The sequence below is a fragment of the Apostichopus japonicus genome, chromosome 19 (genome assembly GCF_037975245.1).
Source record: "Apostichopus japonicus isolate 1M-3 chromosome 19, ASM3797524v1, whole genome shotgun sequence".
Taxonomy (NCBI): domain Eukaryota; kingdom Metazoa; phylum Echinodermata; class Holothuroidea; order Aspidochirotida; family Stichopodidae; genus Apostichopus; species Apostichopus japonicus.
In genome coordinates this window covers 1,744,827-1,769,312 of record NC_092579.1, presented here as the reverse complement: position 1 = coordinate 1,769,312, position 24,486 = coordinate 1,744,827, and the positions used below count along the sequence as shown (strand labels likewise).

General features: G+C 37.9%; 1 protein-coding gene across 1 annotated transcript in view; it reads left to right on the top strand.

The window, feature by feature from the left end:
- Positions 1–24,486, top strand: part of LOC139960555 (dual specificity mitogen-activated protein kinase kinase 4-like) — a 55,038-nt gene that overhangs the window by 8,959 nt on the left and 21,593 nt on the right. Inside the window, exons 3-6 of the mRNA XM_071959004.1 lie at positions 3,777–3,816; positions 12,903–13,019; positions 23,186–23,305; positions 23,901–24,020. Coding sequence (XP_071815105.1) covers positions 3,777–3,816; positions 12,903–13,019; positions 23,186–23,305; positions 23,901–24,020 — 397 coding nt within the window. The remainder of the gene's footprint in view (positions 1–3,776; positions 3,817–12,902; positions 13,020–23,185; positions 23,306–23,900; positions 24,021–24,486) is intronic.

Genomic DNA, 24,486 nt, shown 5'->3' with positions numbered 1-24,486 from the left:
CTTGTCCTGTATACCTAACCTACAGTATATATATACTGTATATGCTTGAGTGGATACAATATAGTACTTACTAAATTAGCACTCAAGTTTGTACAGAAATATCATCGCTTTGATATATTTCCATTAAACCCTTTCCTTTAAATATGCCCTTTTTTTCAATATTAATTGCCTTATTGATAACTTTTTTTTTTAGAACTAACTGATTGAGGTGACTACAAATAATTGTTGACAGCACAACAAGTGATCCTTTGTTTATTGATTGTGCAGTAGCTCTTCTTAATTAAATTATAAATCACTGATTCTGTGGAATTTAGTTTGTATACAAAAAACTACCGAAGAAAAAGCAAATCGTTTGTAACACAATATGCGAGTCCCTTTTCCTGCAGTAAGAATGACCCTAGAGTGCAGTAATTCTTTGAAATATCCTCTATTGAATTTTTTTTTATATGTGAGAACTGTATTGATCAGAGCTATGCATTGTTGAACATGATCTTGTATGGGAATTTCGTGAAAGAATTGCAGGAAGCATAACCCACTTTATACTCATATGTACTGTACACAGTCTATCACCTTGCCCCGCAGTAGAATAGTGGCTTTGGTCTTTGAAAACGGAAGGGAAAATCATGGTACAGCACCCATGGTTTCAACTTCCTTTGAAGTTTGTTTTGTGAATGAACTGTAAAAAACTCAGATAAAGTGTTTAATATTTTCACTCAGGCTTGGGAATTGAATTGAGCCAGTGATGTCAGGACTATAATGTCATGAATGTGAGATCTATCAAGTGGGGGTTTCCAAAGTACAGTAGATTATGAATGTTAGTGATGATTCTAGCCCTTGTTCAGAGATCTCTGGTTGAGTGGATGCTGTCACCAGAATGTTCACACTACGTTCATGATTACAGTCTAAGTTGTGAGTTCAGGAGCCTCACTAAAGGGGAGATCACAACTCACAGTTTTGGGTGTCTGTTCCTGAGTACGCTAGCATTCACATTGATCATCCCTGTGGTATCAGATCTCCCATTATGTTTTGAAATGTCAGCAAGGGTCTAGTTTCATGGATTCATTCAGGGACCGTCCCATACTTGTAATTATGCATAAAGGTGGGGCATTTTGTGTGTTAATGTGTCGATTTTTTCCCTCCAAATGAAACTTGTGCATTATAAGTGGTGAATGGTTATGAGTGGTGTGTCATTTAACAGGAGATGTCAGTCACATAGAGTATGTGACATTGGTGTGTGTCAATGTACACAATTTTAGGTGTCCTACATACAGTACAGTAGGTGCATTGACTGAACATGCCGGAGGTATTAAACAGTGAATCAGTACAGTAGGTGCATTAACTGACCATGCCGGGGGTAACGGGAGTGAATCAGTACAGTAGGTGCATTGACTGAACATGCCGGGGTAACGGGAGTGAATCAGTACAGTAGAGGTGCATTGACTGAACATGCCGGGGGTAACAGGAGTGAATCAGTACAGTAGGTGCATTGACTGAACATGCCGGGGTAACGGGAGTGAACCAGTACAGTAGGTGCATTGACTGAACATGCCGGAGGTATTAAACAGTGAATCAGTACAGTAGGTGCATTAACTGACCATGCCGGGGGTAACAGGAGTGAATCAGTACAGTAGGTGCATTGACTGAACATGCCGGGGGTAAGGGGAGTGAATCAGTACAGTAGGTGCATTGACTGAACATGCCGGAGGTAACAGGAGTGAACCAGTACAGTAGGTGCATTGACTGAACATGCCGGAGGTATTAAACACTGAATCAGTACAGTAGGTGCATTGAATGACCATGCTGGGGTAACAGGAGTGAATCAGTACAGTAGGTGCATTGACTGAACATGCCGGGGGTAAGGGGAGTAACCAGTACAGTAGGTGCATTGACTAAACATGCCGGGGGGAACGGGAGTGAACCACTACAGTAGGTGCATTGACTGAACATGCTAGGGGTAACGGGAGTGAACCAGTACAGTAGGTGCATTGACTGAACATGCCGGGGGTAACGGGAGTGAACCAGTACAGTAGGTGCATTGACTGAACATGCCGGAGGTATTAAACAGTGAATCAGTACAGTAGGTGCATTAACTGACCATGCCGGGGGTAACGGGAGTGAATCAGTACAGTAGGTGCATTGACTGAACATGCCGGGGTAACGGGAGTGAATCAGTACAGTAGAGGTGCATTGACTGAACATGCCGGGGGTAAGGGGAGTAACCAGTACAGTAGGTGGATTGACTAAACATGCCGGGGGAACGGGAGTGAACCACTACAGTAGGTGCATTGACTGAACATGCTAGGGGTAACGGGAGTGAACCAGTACAGTAGGTGCATTGACTGAACATGCCGGGGGTAACGGGAGTGAACCAGTACAGTAGGTGCATTGACTGAACATGCCGGAGGTATTAAACAGTGAATCAGTACAGTAGGTGCATTAACTGACCATGCCGGGGGTAACGGGAGTGAATCAGTACAGTAGGTGCATTGACTGAACATGCCGGGGGGAAGGGGAGTGAATCAGTACAGTAGGTGCATTGACTGAACATGCCGGAGGTAACAGGAGTGAACCAGTACAGTAGGTGCATTGACTGAACATGCCGGAGGTATTAAACACTGAATCAGTACAGTAGGTGCATTGAATGACCATGCTGGGGTAACAGGAGTGAATCAGTACAGTAGGTGCATTGACTGAACATGCCGGGGTAACGGGAGTGAATCAGTACAGTAGAGGTGCATTGACTGAACATGCCGGGGGTAACGGGAGTAACCAGTACAGTAGGTGCATTGACTAAACATGCCGGGGGAACGGGAGTGAACCAGTACAGTAGGTGCATTGACTGAACATGCTAGGGGTAACGGGAGTGAACCAGTATAGTAGGTGCATTGACTGAACATGCCGGGGGTAACGGGAGTGAACCAGTACAGTAGGTGCATTGACTGAACATGCTAGGGGTAACGGGAGTGAACCAGTATAGTAGGTGCATTGACTGAACATGCCGGGGGTAAGGGGAGTGAATTGGTACAGTAGGTGCATTAACTGACCATGCCTGGGGTAATGGGAGTTAATCAGACAAGTGCTAAATGCATTTAGACTGTTCATATAGAAAAACTTTTTGTGAGGTACAGACTGTAATAGCCATATCCCTAGTAGTTAAGATCTAGGGATACCAGGTTATGTGTAAAAATTAAATGGTATGGTCAGAGTGGCACAAAAAGGTTAATACATTACTTACTGTAACTGCTACATAACTATAGATTACAAAATTACCAAATTTATGCAACTCCCATTGTTCTTGAAAAATATTTATTTATTTTATTTTTGAGACTTTCCACGTACTATAAATATAAACTGGGATGAGACCCTGATCCCTCCAGTAAGTCAACTGTTTGTTTCCCTGTTTATCTATTAGCTACTGTACTGTATGAAAACAGTTTTATTTACAGGAATTGGAATTGGCAGCAACCGTGCAGCATACTGTAGCTACTAGGAGTGTTATTGTTTTGTGCAGGGAGCGACTACATACCTATTTATTGTACGGTAAGGAAGTCCTCTGAAGGGACTTTTATGGAAGTTCTGTAGTTAAGCAATGCTAGCCTGCAAGGGATTTTTTTCTCTCTTGTTTAGAAATTGGGTAAGAGTTCAAAGAATGATTTAATCATAAGCCTCTACTGTAATGAGTTTATCCTACAGCAGTCTCGTTTAGCTACTGTACTATTAAGGATTTTATTCTACACAAGATTTCATAAGATGGCATTTTCTTTGTTACATTTCAGACCCGACTGTACTGGAACCTTGACAATACCCCCTGACCAGGTAAGAACCTAAAAGTAAAGTGTATATTTATGCCAGGACATTCTTATTTATTTGTCTAAAGATTTTAAAATTATTGAAAAAAAGTACTGTAGCCGGGCCATTCTCGGTCACGTGTGTGACAGAAAAATGAGGAGATTTACACTTCACCACTAAGTAACTACTTTTAGGTAAAGAAAGTTGGGTTGATTGTAGTACTTAAGTATGCACTAGAGGACTCTTTGACAAAACCATATAGCTTTATAGAAAAAATCAGAACATTCATGTGGTGGCAGAGGTCATATAAAGGTCGGTCACGTGTGTGACGTGCAATGAAACTGGCTTTTTTGCACCAAAAAACATTGGCAAATTCCTCAGTTTCTAACAGGGCTGGATAATCCTTATTTCTCATGTTTCTTCCTGAATGTGTTTCCATCCTAACAAGACAAGACGAGGTGAAAAGCATTAACTAGGTTTACAGCTATTGCTTGCCCAGACCAAACAATGGACCTCTCACCGCTTATTGCATTCCATGCAGCTCAATTGTTAGGTTACTTCCACACGGTACTGTAGCCTACCTTACACTGTGTTTTGGGGGACCTGCATTGTCTTATGTTTTAGATCCATTTCTGCCCTTTGCGTTCGCTTTGTGTGGGCAGAGCCGAGTCTGTGGGTTAGGGGAAGCAGTGTTTCAACATTACCAAGTTAAAATGCTACAGGTAGAAGACTGGAGTGCATAAGTAGACTGGAGACAGGTATAGGGGTATTGATGATCATAAATCTCCAAACTGTTAACTTGGACGATAATATCTTGAGTGTATAAAGTAAAGTAAAGGAAGTACCAGAGAACTTATCACTTTAAAGTTTGTGAGAAAGAATGCCAAATATAGAGCAAGTTTTCTCAATTTTGTTTTTTGTCCACAATTATATTCTAAGCTGCTAGCTTACATGCTCTGTGAAATTTCTGTTGATATTTGAAATAAAATTTCTTTCAACCTTTAAGCTGTGGTAAGAAAGAGTAGTTGTACAGTGTGTTTCTTTCTTAATATCAAATCTGATGAGACAAGTTGCACACATGTTGTGAGTAGGTTTGCACACTGTACAGTATACTAGGTCTGTACTTGTAAATATTCCTGTTGACACCAAATAAAGTGAAAGTTGAGATTCACACAGTAGCTGGCCTATCACCCATTATCATACAGGCCTACTGTACAGCACTGTACATACATTTGGCAGTGCGATGTTGTACAAAGCTGCATGTTACAGTAGTATTAAACTGGATTGTTGAGTCATCAGGTTAAGGAAGGAAATGATACAGAATTATGCATATATGGCTAAATGATATTTTGTTCCATCACATTTTGTTTCGGTGATTCCCTCAGGGTATTAAAAGGACAAACCAAGAGGTAGAATCTAATTACCCCAGTTGAGGGTTGTCATTGTGGTGATAACTTAATTTGCATGTTTTAATTGTCTACTAGCATTCTGCTTGTACCTATACAGTAGGAACACAGATCAAGGGTTTAGCCATAATTTGAAGAAAAAAAAAAAAACTAATGTTTTACTTTTGTGAACATCCAACACTATCTGCAATGCAGGAAGAAGAATGGAAACTATGTTTATAGTATTTATTCTGTGATTGCTGTTTTCTAGTTGTACTCTAGAAGCTATGCCTAGCTATGTGTGGGACTACTGCATATATTTGAATAGGGAAAAAGAAGGAAGAAAAGCAAATTATGAATGGGTCCGTACTTGATCATTTACTGGCAAATTTAATGTTCAATGACACCTCGTAGAACTTGACATATTATTTTTCCAATTTACTTCACTCCTCACATATACTGTATACCTGTCTCCATTACCTACACACACCTATCTACCCTATCCTAATAACTGGTAACATTCTTGCACTGCACACGAATGACCCTATCTAAGGTCACTTACTCCTCTTCCAAGGCTCCTTTTACCTACACACACCTATCTACCCTACTGTATCCTAATAACTGGTAACATTCTTGCACTGCACCCCCAATGACCCTATCTAAGGTCACTTACTCCTCTTCCAAGGCTGCTTTTACCTACACACACCTATCTACCCTACTGTATCCTAATAACTGGTAACATTCTTGCACTGCACACGAATGACCCTATCTAAGGTCACTTACTCCTCTTCCAAGGCTCCTTTTACCTACACACACCTATCTACCCTACTGTATCCTAATAACTGGTAACATTCTTGCACTGCACACGAATGACCCTATCTAAGGTCACTTACTCCTCTTCCAAGGCTCCTTTTACCTACACACACCTATCTACCCTACTGTATCCTAATAACTGGTAACATTCTTGCACTGCACACGAATGACCCTATCTAAGGTCACTTACTCCTCTTCCAAGGCTCCTTTTACCTACACACACCTGTCTACCCTATCCTAATAACTGGTAACATTCTTGCACTGCACACGAATGACCCTATCTAAGGTCACTTACTCCTCTTCCAAGGCTCCTTTTACCTACACACACCTGTCTACCCTATCCTAATAACTGGTAACATTCTTGCACTGCACACGAATGACCCTATCTAAGGTCACTTACTCCTCTTCCAAGGCTCCTTTTACCTACACACACCTATCTACCCTACTGTATCCTAATAACTGGTAACATTCTTGCACTGCACACGAATGACCCAATCTAAGGTCACTTACTCCTCTTCCAAGGCTCCTTTTACCTACACACACCTATCTACCCTATCTTAATAACTGGTAACATTCTTGCACTGCACCCAAATGACCCAATCAAAGGTCACGTACTCCTTCAAAATCTCCTTTACCTATACACACCTGTCTACCCTATCCTAATAACTGGTAACATTCTTGCACTGCACACGAATGACCCTATCTAAGGTCACTTACTCCTCTTCCAAGGCTCCTTTTACCTACACACACCTATCTACCCTATCCTAATAACTGGTAACATTCTTGCACTGCACCCAAATGACCCAATCAAAGGTCACGTACTCCTCCTTCCAAATCTCCTTTACCTATACACACCTGTCTACCCTATCCTAATAACTGGTAACATTCTTGCACTGCACACGAATGACCCTATCTAAGGTCACGTATTCCTACTTCCAAATCTCCAAAAATATATGTGCTAAATCCTTTAATGCACGGTTTGTATCCGATTGTCGGAAACTTTCATATTCCCAATCAGTGGTTTCTAATAGGTAAAGGACAAGAATGTGTTGGCTAAACAGTATAACAGGAGAGAGAAGTGTAAAGTGTGAGGTGTGGTTTGTAGCTTCTGTGAATCAGGTATGAAATTTGTTTCTTATTTCTTAGTTGTGCTGACACTGTTGACAGAAATGTCAGGGTGGTACTACTGCTAAGATTTTGCAGAATGTACTGCACTAATCGGCAATCATTATGATATGCACAATTTCACTGTGCTTTATGCCTGTAAGAGTTCAAAAATATCAAAATTTAATGACTTATGAGGTTACCTAGCTACAGTATTTTGACTACATTCTGACAACAGAGGGGGCCAGAGTATGGGAATGTACTACATATAATGTATTAGTACACTGTATACAACCTGTCAAATCAATTCACTCATCTCATATCTCTCTCTGATATATGCATTCTGATAATATACAGTAAATTATCCTTCTTCTGTTTCCCCTTCCACTGCACCTCCTCTGCCTGAGCTAACACTTCTCCTTGTATTCCACCCCCTACATCCAACTGCATCCTCTCTGAGCTAAATGTCCCCTCTCCACCCCTCCTACATCCAATTGCATCCTCTCTGAACTAAATGTCCCCACTCCACCCCTCCTACATCCAACTGCATCCTCTCTGAGCTAAACGTCCCCTCTCCACACCCCGTACATCCAGCTGCATCCTCTCTGAGCTAAACGTCCCCTCTCCACCCCTACATCCAACTGCATCCTCTCTGAGCTAAATGTCCCCTCTCCACCCCTCCTACATCCAATTGCATCCTCTCTGAGCTAAACGCTCCCTCTCCACCCCTCCTACATCCAACTGCATTCTCTCTGAGCTCAATATCTACTCTGTATTCTCTCCCAACAACTCCTAAATTTCTTTTTACTTGTTTGTCTTAATGAGTGATACCTGTTGCAATGTTGAGTCAAACAAGATTCAGCCTACCATAGTAATGAACCTACTGTATGTAGAATTTTATCTACAGTAGTACAACTAAGCCATTTTCAATTTACACCGCTGGCTGTGCAACACACACTCTTATTTAATACATACATGCACAGTACAGCAGCTACAGTACTGTATGGCAACTTATTTATAATGCTGATCCAAGCTACTGACTCATACATGGCTATGATGCACTGGAAGATTTCCACTCTAGCACTTAGAATTCTCACACAGATTTACCTAATTAGGGTTATAATAATGTCAGTGTTCTTGGAAATGAGGAAGCAGAGCAAAAGGTCAAAGTGTGTATACATATGAAAGTGTGTCATACTGTATTTAGTTATTTATATTTTGACTGGGAATATCATTTCAAGCAGGATATATCTACTGAACTGTAATTGTATAAATATGACTGCAATCTAGATAGGGAGACATGTATAGTGCAATATCTACAGTACAGTAGGCTACAGTACTAGGGTTTCTATATAGATGCACACACACACACAGGATACAGTATTGAGACTGTACCTGCATGTGTAATATATATACAGCACTGTAGTCTAGGGACCTCTTATGAGGCAGGACCTATCATGAAACAGAACCTATCATGACGCACTGTCACAAATCTCAGAAAGTAAGCCAACCATAAGTGTGCTACTGCAGTCAGTGTCCCAATGTGCTTTTCGTAAGTTCATTGAAGCTGAACGATGATGTAAATTTACAGATCTATCTATCTCATCATCGTCGAAAGTAACTTCTTTTGTATTGGCTTATCTGCTAGACTGTTATCTCGTTTGTGTCCAATGTAGCTATTAAAAGAAATATCCCCAGATTATTAAATTAAATAAATCTTAAACCTTTCTTGTTTTACTTGCTATAGTTGCATTTCAAACAAAGGGATGGTATTTTAATAAACTCAGTTAAGATAATCCAAGTGAATTCTGGACTTATTCCAATCTTTTTCAGTAGAGTGAGTCATAATAGGGTCCCAGTTGGGCGCCATCTTTCATGAAGGTACCACCCCGGGAATTGCCCATTGTTTCGTCAAAATTTTGTCAAGGTACGAAAAAAGTGCATGTTGGTAACATATTGCAACTTTAGGCTAGATTGTAGAAATTAGAGAAATCAATTTAACGATGAGTAAGCACGGCCATTGCTAAATCTATAGTGGGTCATAGTACCACCCACCATGCTGCTGTGCGTGCAGTCTTTGACTGTATAAGTATACAGTGTGTATAGCATCATTTAATTGCTGATTCAAGAGCTTCACTGCAATATGCTGAACATTTACCTCACTTACCTGTCTTTGCATATCTACAGCATTCTTACTAATGTACTGTCTGTTTCGTCTAGAGTAATCTGGTCAATTGTTTATCTATAACCGGGACTGTATACTGGTCACAACCCGTGTGCCATCTTCCTCATTGTACTGCTCAACTTGTCTGATATTGTACAAGTACAATTTGTTATGGAGTTTATAGATTTGATTCATTTGGAAGCATGCTTCATCTATACAGTACATATACAATGTTGAAAGGTTTACTGTACAGTATGTGATAGGCATGGACCTATGAAGAAGTCTACTAACTGCAGCACAGCTACTTAGCAAAGTCTAGTAAATACTTTAGTAGCAATTAACATTACCTGTACATACAGTAAGTAAGGGATGGTTATATTATCCAGTGCACTGGGGAACACCTAACACAGTACTTACTAATGTACATATCATCAATAATTCCCTCCAATTTCTCCAATCATATTGCAAAATACCTCAGCATCATCCAAGATGTACATGTATGTAAGCACTTTAAACTACAATTGCTTTAAACTACATAGCTTTAATAGCTTTAATAAACTACAATAGCTTTAAACTACAAGCACTTTAAACTACAACTCAGTGTATTACACCAGGGAGTGTTAATAGTAACAGCTTCTTGTATATGCATTCATACTGACAGACTGTCAGGCCTCACTCCTGTCACTGTAAATTTATAGTACAGTTTTACTGTGCAGCTCTGTACAAACCCATTGCATTACTACTGCAGAGTGATTCATTTAATGTGTTCAAGTACAAATTGTTGATGCATCTCTGAGTCATATCACTGCAGATTGTGCACACATCTTACTACTACTACCCTTGTCTGGGTGTACGGTAGTACTTACAGTACTATCAGCACAGTCCCTTTCCCCTGTTAATAGATTAATTTGAAAATGAGAGCTTACAGAATTTAAAGATCAAACAACTGGAGAAATGTTTGTTGAGTGCTCTGTTCTTTCAGTGTAGGTTAGTGCGACCAGTTCTTTATTATTATAAACAGAAATCCATAAAGCTTTGAATTTCAGATCAAATCGATGTGAAAGTCAGAAAAAATTTGGTTTACTTAATATTCAGGGTAAGATGAGAATACTAGTGCTAAAGAAACGTTACTGGTAGAATGAATAAAACCAGACAGTACTACAACTATTCAAGAAAGGACTGATAAATAAATTCCTTTGTTTTCTGCATCTTATATAACAACGAATATGATAATAATAAAGGCAAATGTTATCAATTTTAGATTAAAATTACTTTCCTTCATTTTGTATTTAAGATGTAGGCATATTTACTTCGTTCCTCGCTTACCTGTCTCCTCACAACCTTTGCACCGCATTCTACCGTGTCTAGTATGCCCTGGTAATCTTTTACCTGAACTACTACCTGAGAAAATAACGTTACGCTAATAAAAAACGAACACATAGGCGTGAGTTGCACACTAAAAACAGCCTCCAAACTCCCTTCCCTATAAGAAAAGGATACTTATCAGGTTGTAATAGGCTGTTGAAACCCTTAGAAATCCAATAGGATGTAAAGAAGGTAATAATCCAATATAATCCGGGCATTTTTTCGGAGGATTTGAATCCACTACGAAAACGCATGAGTAAACACTTTGGATGGTAGAATGAGAAGGGAGGTCATTGACCGGATAGGACCGGTCACTGAGGGTGCACAGTGTTAAAAGATTACCAGGGCATACTAGACACGGTAGAATGAGGTGCTAAGGTTGTGAGGAGACAGGTAAGCGAGGAGCGAAGTAAATATCTAAACCAGTAAGTTTTATAATTTTCTTCTCCTTTGTGCAAAATGTGATTAAATTTCACCAAGAGCAGGATGCTCATGAAGTTGGCTTCATTCATCTCTTACAGTGTATACCTGTCTCCAATACATGTGCACTCTGATCTACCTATAACATGAATCATATATTGCATAAGGAATGTGATATACTGTATGTCTAAACCTAGCATACCTGATCTGTAATGATGGGAACTTGCTTCATATCCTGGCTTTTTTGGAGTAAAACAATCTTTCATAGTGCATCTGCACACTTATGTACGCATTCTAATTAAGCCTTTATCATTAGAGAACATGTAAAGATTTACAAAATGAAGGAATAATTCTATAGTCTCATGGTTAAGATATGTATGTAATCTGTACATCTCACTTAACTTATGTTCACTATAGGTAATTTGCAAAGCTGGCTTACAAAAAAAAAAACACACACTGGTGCCTGTAGCTGACAGAATCTGACACCTTTTTGAACTTGGAAATACTGTCTGCCTGCAATTAGGCTATGAAAGCTCCCAGTATTTCTATGAGAGGAACAGCATTAATTTCAACTTTTAAACTTCCTGTAAAAACCTAATACATTCTTGTACAGTAGGTGTCTAAGCTCTAATTTCACTTTCACTCCATTATGGAACCCCAGTCATGCATGTTTCAACCTTTACCTGAGTGTGCATGACTATGTATGGAGGTCACTATATATAGTCTGTACGCTGCATTAAGCATTTGTGTGTATGTATCTTTAGAGTTCAAAAATTGATTTAACACTGTACATGCTGTACACAGTCTCCCATAGATTTAAGCAGTGCAGCTAATGGTAAATAGAAACTGTAACAGGTTGATATACTTGTACAGTGTTCAAAGAAATGCATTGCCAAGAGTTCCCCTTACTGTTTTGCATCCTCAGGGAAGACTTCCTTATTAATATGAAACTTTACTGTATGTAGATTAATAAAAAAAAAAAAATGTTTAAGGGTTTTGAATATATTTGAATTCTGATTTACATATCTCATTCCAACCTATACTACAGTATAGTAGTCTAATTTTACTAGAGAACCACACGTCACCCTCACTCATCAGCCACCTCCAGTCTACCGCCCTCGTTATGCTACGCAAACTGCCAACAAGGGCTTTCTCGCTAAAGAGCTTTAAAGTCTTTTGTGCTAGGGTTAACTACTGTATCTGGCATCCATGAATAACTTGATGAGAATTGATTGTGGTAATTTAATTACCATCCACACTTACCTGTCTCCTCACAACCTCTGCACTATTGCTCTACCATGTTTAGAGGGACCTTGAAACTTTTGGACACTGTAATGTGGCCTTCTCATGTTTCCTTTCATCAGTGTTTTATGTATTTTGCTAAACTCACAACTCTCAAAATAGGAAAGAGAAAAATATTACTAGATACAGAATATCGTTGAATTAGGCTCAATATATGTGGGAAATGGTAAAAAATGTAGACCTTTCCATTTCAACTCATGACCTAAAGCCTTAACTTTAAACACTGTAAATGTGTACTGTATTCTTAATAACAATGCAGTGTGTACAATACTTTATAGCAAGATGTGCAGTTTGTACTGGACATATATATTTCTATGACAGTTTTTCTGAACTGATCTTGTTGACATCCCAGAGTAACATAGGCTTTGATCGAGCACATGATCCAGTCGTATTTGCAAGGGGGTATGGGTAAGGGAGGCGTGAAGGGAGGTTTAATGTGTATACAATTACATTAGACATATAAGCTTTTCAGCAAATCCAGACCTGACATGGCTACCAATGTTATTTTGTTGAAAGTGTTTAGAATATTCCTTAAATTTCTTTAATATTGCTCTCTTCAGCATACCTATACATTCACTTCAGAAGACTTGGAGGATATCGGTGAAATCGGGCGTGGCAACTTTGGTTCGGTGAATAAGATGTTCCATAAGAGGAGTTCAACCTATATGGCTGTAAAGGTGAGCATAAGTGTTAACATTGTTTCCACTAATCTCTAAAACCTGTCTCCGCACAGCAGGAGCACTCTCACCTACTGCACCACATCTAGAATGATCTGTTCCAAGTTCTTCAACTCTGACCATTCTACTACCCAAATACTGTAGGTCAAACTGATCTAGGCTTTACATAGTAGTTGAAGAAAACAAGGCGTAACCCTCCTTTTAATTGGTGGGGGTTGGGGAGGAGGAGGGAAGGGGAGGGATTGAATTTTTGTTTTTTAAAATGGATGGTGATCAGCAGCATGGGTCAAAGCCTGGATACTCTTAGCTAGAGATATATCTAGCTGTGTGTGATTATCTTTGATACTTGGTACCATGTGGAGGTGAGCATCACCTTGTGTGTCAAAGTTATGAGTTAGTCATTGTCATACCTGGAATTCTTAGATCTCGTACATAGATTAGAATGTTAGAAGTACAGTAAGGTACGGTAGTCAATGGTATTTACATACTGACGATAATCGCTTCCAAAGTGCACACACAGTGAATGTAAATTGTTGTTTTATAATTCAACCTGTTGGGAGCTGGATTTCCCATCAACAGGGAATAAAACAAGTAATATATTTCACCATATTTATGTAGCTCTAGAATAATTTATTACCATGGGAATATTTTGCTGCAGCAAATGATAATATTCTATATTTGGCAAGATGTGAGGACTTATTTAAATTTCTTTTGGCTTTAATAAGAAGACAGTTTAGTGCAGGACATAAAGGGTGTAATTCATCATTGTTACAAGACAACCTGACAAACTTCGTTTTATAGCATTGTAACTGTATTTACAATATTACATATAGTGATGAAAAATCCAAATGAAGTATGCTGATGATTAATTAACTGATAGCTTGATTTAATTAGTGAATTTGTCAAAAACACTTTCACTTTTTCTCAAATCACATTTTTGAAGGCATTTCTGAACACAACTTAAACATTTACACTGTGAATATCAAATATCATTGTACAAAATCAATAATTTATGAACCTGCAAACTAATTACCGTCTCAAACAATTAGTGAGATCGAGTCCTTTACTGAATTGGTAAACTTTGATTGGCCCACTTTGATTGGTCCATGATCTATATTTCTGTTGTTGTTTAAAATCAATAGTATATGTGAGCTCGCAGTTTAGCACTGTCTGCAAAGTAATAGAATGAATAAAATTAATACCCTGTCTGGAATGAAATAAGTTGAATGTCCTTGAGAGCTCTCTAAATATTGTTGCATAAAATCAATATATTTTATATTAATTAGAAAGGGATACAATTTACAGTATCTCTTTCTGCGGTGTGTAAGGGTGCTTCCCTCCTTTTTCTTTTCACTTTACCTGTAAATATTATATGTATCGTATTTCTATATTGTGTGATGTACCAGGATGACCCAGTCTGCAACTGCAGTGAGGTGTCTGGAGTTTTTCAGCGTTCATGTGCTGTAAACGTAATAAAAGGGCTTGTTTAATATCTAGATAAAGGTCACTGGTTCCAATCTCCTAGCCATTTATTTGATTTGTTTTGCTCTCTCCCCATTGTTTATAATTTCCCAATCAGTTTTCCATTGTTTGTTTACTGTTTTGACTTAATTAAGGGACAAAATGTTTCTTTTAATCACCTAAACTATGAAATCATCGGAGAGACCATTCAGAAACTCATTAGTTTGATGAGATTTTTATTTATTTATTTTTATTATTATTTTTTTTTTGAATAACATGATGCTCCTAAACCTGTAAATATTGCTGGATGATAAAATCTCTTCATGGGAAGCTCACAAGTTCTATGATATGATCAGCCATGATATATCTACATAGATCAAATTTACTGTTAGAGAATTAACATTGTGAAAAGTCAACAGCAGAAATGTACAGGCTACAGTACGCACTGCGTGTACAGTCTATGAAATCCAATAAATTAATTATGTGTGAATTAAAATCAGTTTTTAACTGTGTAATCTGGCTTTTATTACTTAGTACTGTATCGTGCATACAAAATAGATGTGAATGATTGCTTGCTAAATGTTTGCAGTCTAGGATGGTGGGAAAGAATAATTTAATTTGTTAATGGTACTGTAGGTAAGTACTACTGTTTACTGCATGTAAGTGGAATCTGCAGTATGATACTGTACATGGTAGGCTAAGGAACCTAGGCATACCATACTCAGTATTTACACATACTGTAAGCCATTGATTAGCCCACGGTGGTTGTATGCTATTACAGTAGATTGTTGCACTCAAACCGTGTTCCTGTTTAGTGCAGACTACAGGTAAAACTTGTAAATGGATAATAGATTACTACTGGACATACAGTATATATATCTGCTTTAACAAATTTCCAACCCGATCATTTCAAAATACAGTGTCAAACTTTTTGTATCATAATTTCAAAAGTTAGCCATGCTTAAAAAACATTAAAACTTCTTTGGTCAGGTATATATACATACATGTACATTCATCAACTGTGTATACACAGATTCTTCTGTCTATACACAGATGCTGCTCAACTTACTGCGCAAGAGAATTAAACAAATTGAGCTCTCTTCAGTTTCACCTTTCACTGTAAGCTTCTCTCTTCCTACTGTATCTATACTAAACAATCCATACACTGATCTAAGTTCAAATTACACTGCACTTGAAGCATACAGTATAAAACCCATTCTCTCTTTAACTTTTACGTTTTATTAAAGTTCAAGTAGGCTTACATATTGAACCGAATGTCTTTGAGTCAAAATCAATCTGAGATGGGAAACCTCCCTGTCAGCTACAAGTGGGATTAATACTACAGCTACTGTAGTAATTTAAGCATTCCTTTAAATCTTACTGTACTTGCTTGCATCCGCTGAGGTTTGTTGCCTCTGGTTGCATTAAATATTGGAAGAGGAACTTGTATGGTTTGTGTCATACATGTACAGTAGTTGAAATTGATGATCGTGATGGATAAATAAACATGCATCGCCCAGAGAAGGATTCTCCTTGTCTGTTTATTTATAAAGAAATACCAATTATGTGATAAGCTGTAGTTTAACCAGTTGCAAGTATGCTATGAATGCAACTGTTTCATTTGAGCTGCAACGTTTTAAAGACCAACTATGGAGGCAAATTTTTTGGGGGGGATTTTCCATTAATTTAGGAGTTTACATACCCATAATCACTATGTGTAAAAAATAATCTTCGAAAACCTACTATTACCCATCAAAAACGACCACGAAAGTGGACATTTTGGGTAGTCACGTGACATGAACCTCTGGAATGTCTGAAAACAGAGATTGACCCAAAGGAGCCTCTGGTCACCGTGTGACGTCATTGTTTGTATACCGCGAAAATCAAACGCTGATATAGGCACTGTTTGTACACAGATAGCGATCAATTGTACTGTTTTTGACTTCCAATTTCGAGCGTTTGAAAAGCTGTTAGCTTAAAACAAGAACACATGAAGGTTAACAACTAGTTTTAAGACAATTATAAGCAGAAATTTTAGTTAAATTGGTTATTTCATTAGCAAAATTTCCACTCAAATGGAAGCGTCTTTTACATAGCGGAGCGTCAATAGGTCCGTACGGTACAATATACTGTAGAACATGCTGGCAAGCAGCTTGGCGATTCCATAATACAATTTGATCGCAAGATACCATAAACTGAACAGAAGAATAGACCTAAAAGATGCCTCATGCGTGATATGTGACGGGAAAATGGCTTACGTTACTGTCAACAAATTACCAAAAAGACACTAAACATAATCGAACAACTACGAGAAGATGCTGACCCGAATCGACCAGGGTAGCATATACATGACTAAGCTTCAGCTGAACATAGTACTTACTTGTTTTAATATCCAAAAGTACAAACACAGAAAAAGTATCCTTTCAATAAACAAAATTTAGCAGTGAATATTCAAATCCACGTTTCTCGTTCAATCCTGGGCGAAATACTACCGTGACTCTGTGTAACTCCATAGAGTTAGGTCTAGTTGAAACAGGCCTTGACCAGTTACATCCCACAATCACAAGACAGTCACTAACGAAATAAAACGTCCGATCGCTACATAGAACCGTTTTTATCCAACTCCTTGGACCATGCAGATGCTGGAATAAACATAACGGACAATATAACACAATGTATCACGAACTCACGATACTGGAATACAACAAAAGAAAAAGATAAATGTGATGAAATCCTATAGCATGACTATTTACGCATGCTGTGAGCCATACATGTACTAACAATGCTACCCTATATAGGCACCGTATATACACGGTCATCTCTTACGGTAAATATTATACTGTCAATTGCGTGATATAATGTTACATGTAAGGACGTCCAGAGCTTGTTTACGGTCAATTTCACATTAGCTATGTCCGGCCATGGTCCGACACAGCTATCGACAATATAACTTTCGCAGAATGAGACATTTGCAGCTTACACAGAGGCAGGGTCATGCATGTGGACTCATGGGCATGTGATACTCAGGGTGCTGAAAAATCTTTCCGCGTGGATCTCAAAAATTGATCCAAAGTCTGCGGCGTTTTACGTCGGTTCTTTTACTCGGAAATCTAAAAAAGCTGATGCTTTTGTTGGATGAGGTATAACTGCAACCTCCAACAACACAGAATTGTGGCATTTCGGGGGAAAAGGAGTAATATCGTTGATGTTTTTGGCAGCTCAACTATACAACTTTACACACTAAAAGTATTGTTGTGAGTGAGGTATACAAACAGTGACGTCACATGGTCACCTGATGTCTTCGGAATGTTTCAGGAATGTCTGAAACAGGTTTCATAAAAAGCTGACTTTTCTTCCCATTTTTCACGTATTTAACGTCCGAAATTGGTAAAGTTAATTACAGCAATGTAATTGGAATAAGGATTACATACATGCAAAATGGTGGGATTATATGTTCATCGAAAAGTCTCCATAGTTGGTCTTTAAAACTACGGCACTACAGAGTACAGTGCATTCAATGCATTTTGAATGAAATAATTTTCAACAGAATATAAAATCAGATTGTATGTAATTGTAGAGGCATGGTTTGGGGCTGTCAAAAGTTGTATGAACAGAGGTTATTAATACATACAGGAATCCCCTGTGTTACAGTGTCCATAGATTGCAAGGCACATAATTTGTTTCCCTAATAATTTCCCTTGCCTTCAGTCTAACACCCTGGAAGCCATGTTGCTCGGTTTTGTTGGCTGTTGTCTGCTGTCAGGAAGATAAACTCAACTTAAAGAACAAATATGACTCCATGACTGAGTAGGTACTATAGATGGCAATAGTGGATCTAGAGGTGTATGGGGATATTTAATCCCCCACCCCCCTTCAACCCCATACAAACAGGTTGAAGTGGTTAAAACACACAACCCATATACCCTGTAGACAACTAATTCATATCCTAAATATGACTCAGAATTCACCATTTCATGTTTAGGATTTTAATTATTATTTTTTTGAGTTAGTCATTATTGACATACAGTACAGCTCTGTGTTGATGCATCATATTTCTTGAATTCTTTCTCTAACTTGCTCACAATTAAAACTAGCAACATACATTCTCATTCTTAGCAATTAATGTTGAAACAAATATGCCAAAAAGATAAACAGCACTTGATGAAAATCAGGAAGGCCTTCTGTGCTGTACAGTACATTGTTTTTATCTCAATACATTACATGTATAGAGATATTGTAACAGTTAGTGGGACTCTCTCTTCTCTTAAAAAATTTTCAGCGTCTTCATACAAAGTTCTTTTTCTCTGGAATTTCCAGAGCAAGCATATATCATAATGGCCTACAAAAGTTACTATTTTTTATTCCAGAATTATATCTCATTCTATGACTTTTTCACCGATTTATGTCCAAATCGGGCCGAAACACAGTTTGTGTCATGCCTTTTTGCACACGCTCCAAAACTTGTTTGTAGGGAACTTTTGCCCACGTTTTCCTGTTTTTGATGATTAAGCCCCGCCTCCAAGCATGGTTTGTAGCAGATTGGCCAAACTCATGGCAGCTACATGTTAGATATACGAAATGGCTACCCTCGCGACCAATTTTTCTGTACCGTGTGTAGTGTATTGCACGCTAATACACATTTTTGTACTGCTGACTGCTACGTTTAATTTGTAGTCCAACCATTGTTGTGAAAAAAAAAAAATACTTTGCGTAGCTTTTAACATACTTTCTTAGTTGCTATCGTCGCGCATGGTACCCGAACACCAGACATAGTCAACGGAAAATCTTGCCTAAGCATCTCCTTATTCGCTGAAATTGTGACGCAGTTAACTCAAACTAAAATATCCATGAAATACTGCAACCTTCGACCACATGTTAGCCTAACCACCACACTAAGTCGATGGGAAATGTAGCCTAACGATAGGTTTGCAAAAAAAAAAAAAAAAATCGTAGCTTAGTTTACAACTTTCAATTTGCTGGAAATCGGCATTTGTTTGGAAGGTATGTGCTATGTCTTAAAGAGGGAATGTCGTATTTTAATTGGAGTAGTTTCTAGTTGTTATTATTTCTTTACATCAATCTGGTAACATTCTAGAGTAATATTAAACAAGTTACGATGGTACAATTTGCTTTCCAGTTTGATTGGCCTTAGCATACATTTCTAATTGAACTTGCATGGAGTTTAATAGGTAACGAATTAGGTATGTTTAACTTCAAGTTCGTAACATTTCTTTTTGTTCAAAAAAGGTAAAATACTGAAAATAAGCACAAAATAATGTCGGAATGTATGCAATATGTAATTAAAATTTACACTTTGGTAAAGATTGAAGATGGATTGTTTGTCTGAGATGCTTTTTGAGATGGATATTTTGAGTAAGTATTCTAAGCCCATTTCAAGCCATTAACAGTTGACATACACGTCGAGGTGGTTAGGCCATTCGCTTAGCACAGTGCTGATAAGGTAGGATGTCATATTTACGTATTTTGGAAATTTGTAAAAAAAAAAAAAAAAATCCAGAGGTGATTTGATAGTTTAGTTAGTTTAGTAGAAAAAAGGATCAGGAGGGACACTTAAGTCCCCATCAAGGACCCTATAAAGAGAGGGAAAAAACTGAAGACACAGACACTCAGACCCGATTACAATGCTCTAAGTGCTTGTCCAAAGCATTCTTAAACCCATTCACACTACTTGCAAGTACAACTTTCTCAGGCAAACCATTCCACTCATTCACAACCCTATTAGAAAAAAAGGTATGCCGAATATTAATCCTACTATGCGACTTTTGGAGTTTAAGACAATGACCTCTAGTACAACTACTGTTAGCAAACAAGAAAAAGTCGGTAAAGGATAAATTGTCGAAACCATTAACAATCTTGAAAACCTGGATCAAGTCCCCACGTAACTTTCTAAGCTCCAGTGTGGTGAGATTCAACAGTTGTAACCGCCTATAATAAGGAACCCCCTTTAATGAACTAATCATCCTAGTAGCCCTCCTCTGTACTTATCCTTAGCAAATTAAGGGTTCCAAGCCTGCACAGCATACTCCAGATGAGGCCTAACCAATTGCTTATAAAGCCTAACTACGATGTCCTCTTTCAGAAAACTGAAGTTCCCCTTGATCATACCTAAAACCCTATTACCTCTTTTAGCAGCTTCAAGACAATGTTTAGAAGGTTGCAGAGATGAGTCAATGTAGATACCTAGGTCTCTTTCAACAGAGACCTCCTGTAACTCCACACCATTAAGATTGTATGTAAACTTTTGCTTACTACTACCAATGTGCATTACCTTACATTTATCAATATTAAAAAGCATACAAACAAAAGGATACCTAAGAGCCTTGTATTACAACGACACTCGCAACACTCACAGGATGAAGTGTAACCTGCAGAGACTATTCGTGGAAAAGTAGTGTAAATGCAAGTTCTATATTTGTTGTATCATGATTGATAATGATAATTGTAGAGACAGAGCAACGATATGAAATTAGGAATCGAAATTAGAACTTCCAGTATTGAGATACTGCGTCATTGATGCTCTTGTTTATTGTTGTTAGTGTTTACAGCTAAATATTGGTGATTCTTCGTGTAGACGTTCTCCAAATGTTTCATGACATAAACCAATCTTCTGACAGGGTCCTTAGCAAGAGAAAAGAATACAAAAACATATTTTTACTGATGGTACACACTACTTATAGTAAGCATGCCAAACATGCTAAATCTTTTGTATGTGTGCATGTCTATTTCCCTCAAGCAACAAGCCACTCTGAACTCTCTAATGGTTCTTCAGTTTAGCTGTCAATGATAGTCAAGAATTCTCCTGCAGGGGAGGGGGGGGCGAGATGACATAATTTATTACCAATGTATGCTCTTCTTGTATATCTGAGCATAAACAAACCATCATCATTATGGTGTTTGTGATAAATGATTATCATCACTTTCTCTATACTGACACTGAGGGTGAACGGTGATATATTTAGTGCTTGCTGTGTGTGTGTGTGCAGTGGGTATATTTAAGATACAGTTCTGCTACCCTGCTGAAGAAAAGTTTTTTGTTTATTTCAGACAGCAAATTTGTAATTTTTGGTCATCAAGTTTTACAAAAGCTTGACTTGTAATTATTTTTTTTTATACAGAAAATAGAGATTTTTTCAAATTTTTAAGATATCCTCAGGCTCCTATAGTATTGTTATTAATGATTCCATTTTAGGGCTAATGTTTATCTGAAATTTGAACAGGAAAATGCATCAGATCTATTACCATTCTCATACTATGAGTATTAAAGCACAATTTAAAGTGACTCTTGATATTAGTCAAATTTAATGATATTACTTCATATTTCAATGTATGAAATTAAAGGTTGGCCAAAACCTTGGCAAGTCCGCAATAGTATTTAACATTTGCTACATAACAAGGTTCCCTTGACAGAATTTGCAGGTATAATGTTTTTTAGGAGCCTCTGACTATATTAACAATAATACTGTCTGCATACTTGAATGCCGTTTATGTATCCATGGCGATGATTAGTCGGTTGTAGGCTATTTTGTCACCTTTAGTGTTGCAGATCTGCTGTAGATGTAACATGCTATGCAATTTGGCACATGCATGCACATGTGCAGTCCATTGAAAGATTATTAGCAGAATGCCATTGAAATGTTTGCCGATGAGATCAAAATTAAATTAACCTCTCACGCAGCTATCGTGTACGTTGTTTTTACATATGTGATGTTTCTATAAATATCCATGACAATATTCTCTACATAACGTTACGAAACCAAGTTTGTGCCAGCAGCAAGATACAACACCCTGGTTGAAAAGCAATGAATAAACGTTGTTTTTAATACCTCTTATAATAAGATCACATTTTTGTTCTTTTGAAGACTTGACATTTTGACATAACCTAAGGCAATCACTGTATGTGTAATTACTGTCTATTGGACATGTACATTTGTAAGTTATTCTGTGTATAGATGAATATTCAGTTTGTCTTGACCAATAGCAATGAGGTATGTACTGTACTGTACATGGTTACAGTACGAGGTGCAGTGAGCTGTTTGGACCAAATATAGAACAAGTGTATCAAAAATAATAAGCATCATCAAGCCTAGAATTTCAATATATTGACCACTTGCCAAACATTCAAACTGTGCTTAGAAAAATCTACTGGCTGCAATCAAGTTCTCCCTGGCATTTTTTCTGAATTATGACACACATCAGTCACTGTACTGGCTTATGAGAGCAACTCAATATGCATTTGCTGACCAGAAATGAAGTAGTAGTAAAGGGCTATGTTAGGTACAGGAATCATGCTGACATTTTCACGGACAGTATTGTTAATCGACCTATCATGTGCTTACATTCTTAAATGTCTATACTGGCAGAAGAATTAACTGCCTTCTTTTCTAGTACTGGCAAGCATCAAAATCCACTGGCATTTAGCCAGTAAGTAGCCCAAATTTGAAAACCTGCTTACAAGTAGTGTAATTAATCGATAAACACATCTAGCTACTTTAAAAAGCTATTCTCTGTATTAATGTTTCACGTTACTTTAGGTATGATCAGTTTCTTGGAAGTTCTACAGTGGTTAGTCTGATTGAATTTCCTAGCACATTGTCTGTCCTTGAATGTCTGATACAGGCCGTCCAGGTTCAAAGACCTCCATATAAAGCGTGATTTCTGTTTGTTTCCTTCTTCGCCTTCGTCAGAGAATTCGTTCCACGGTAGATGAGAAGGAGCAACATCAGCTGTTGATGGACCTGAATGTTGTCAAGGAGAGCAGTAATTGTGAATACATTATCAAGTTCTACGGGGCACTCTTTAAAGAGGTAATTCATTCTGTTTTGAGAATTTATTAACCCAGCCAGACTGACCAAAACTTGTTTGAAATATTCAAGATTCATCATCAAGCTTCATAATATTTATCATAGAAATATTGCAAGGAACCCAAAGGAAGGTATTATTATGATTATTTCTTTGTATATCAGCAAAGAGGTTGATAACCTTAAGACAATTAGGGATTGAGAGTGGATCATTTGGGATTGTTTGGTCTTTTTGCCCAAGCTCTACCTTGGTTGAGTTTTCTTAAAGTTGCTATGTCTAGAGTGCTTGTTAAATAGAGATTAAATCAAGTGTTAGAGACATGCATGTTAGTGTAATATTGAAGTCATTGTGGACTACATTTTTGTACTAACATTTGCAAACCAGGTCAGTTTTGGAACATTCACTTCCCTTTCATCAAATATACAAAAATTTTTACATTCTAATAAAGTAGTAATTCATCAAATTTCAACCCAAAGAGGTCTTCCTTCTGGATTCTGTATCCCTGAAGAATCTTATGAGATTAGCCATGCCTGACCCTACAGAACAGTATATGTCTAACCTGTAGTTTTAATGCTGTTTATCTTTCTTACTTATCATCAGGGTGACTGCTGGATATGCATGGAGTTAATGGATGCATCACTAGAGAGAGTCTGCAAGTTTGTGTACGAGATCATCTCACAGAGGATACCAGAGCACATCCTCGGCAAAGTCACTGTCGCTGTGAGTAAATCTGACTCACTCATCCCACCTTAGACTGTGTCTGAAGCCTATATAATCAAGTCTTACATTCAACAGAACCCTTCCCATTCACAATGTGTCATTAAGAATTTCAGTAGGAGTCAGGGTTGAATGTAGCGCAAGGGTCATTTAAGGTGGTCTGTTCACAGGTTGTCAAATTTATCGGGATATATTCTGTATTGCTGACATGGCAGAAATGTTCCATAATTGAAAAAGATGACAGAAGATTCAGGAAGAATTTTTAATATTAACCCACTTTTTTAACCTACTGTATTTTGGACCAAGAAAAAACATCTCCTCTGCATGAAAATGAGAGACCTCAATTCATTCACTTACCTGTCTCCTGATATTACTGCACTCTCCTCTTCTGTGTCTAGAGTTACCTGATAAACATTTTGACACTGACCTACTGTACAGTGGTGACCAATCACTGTCCTCAATCGAATCT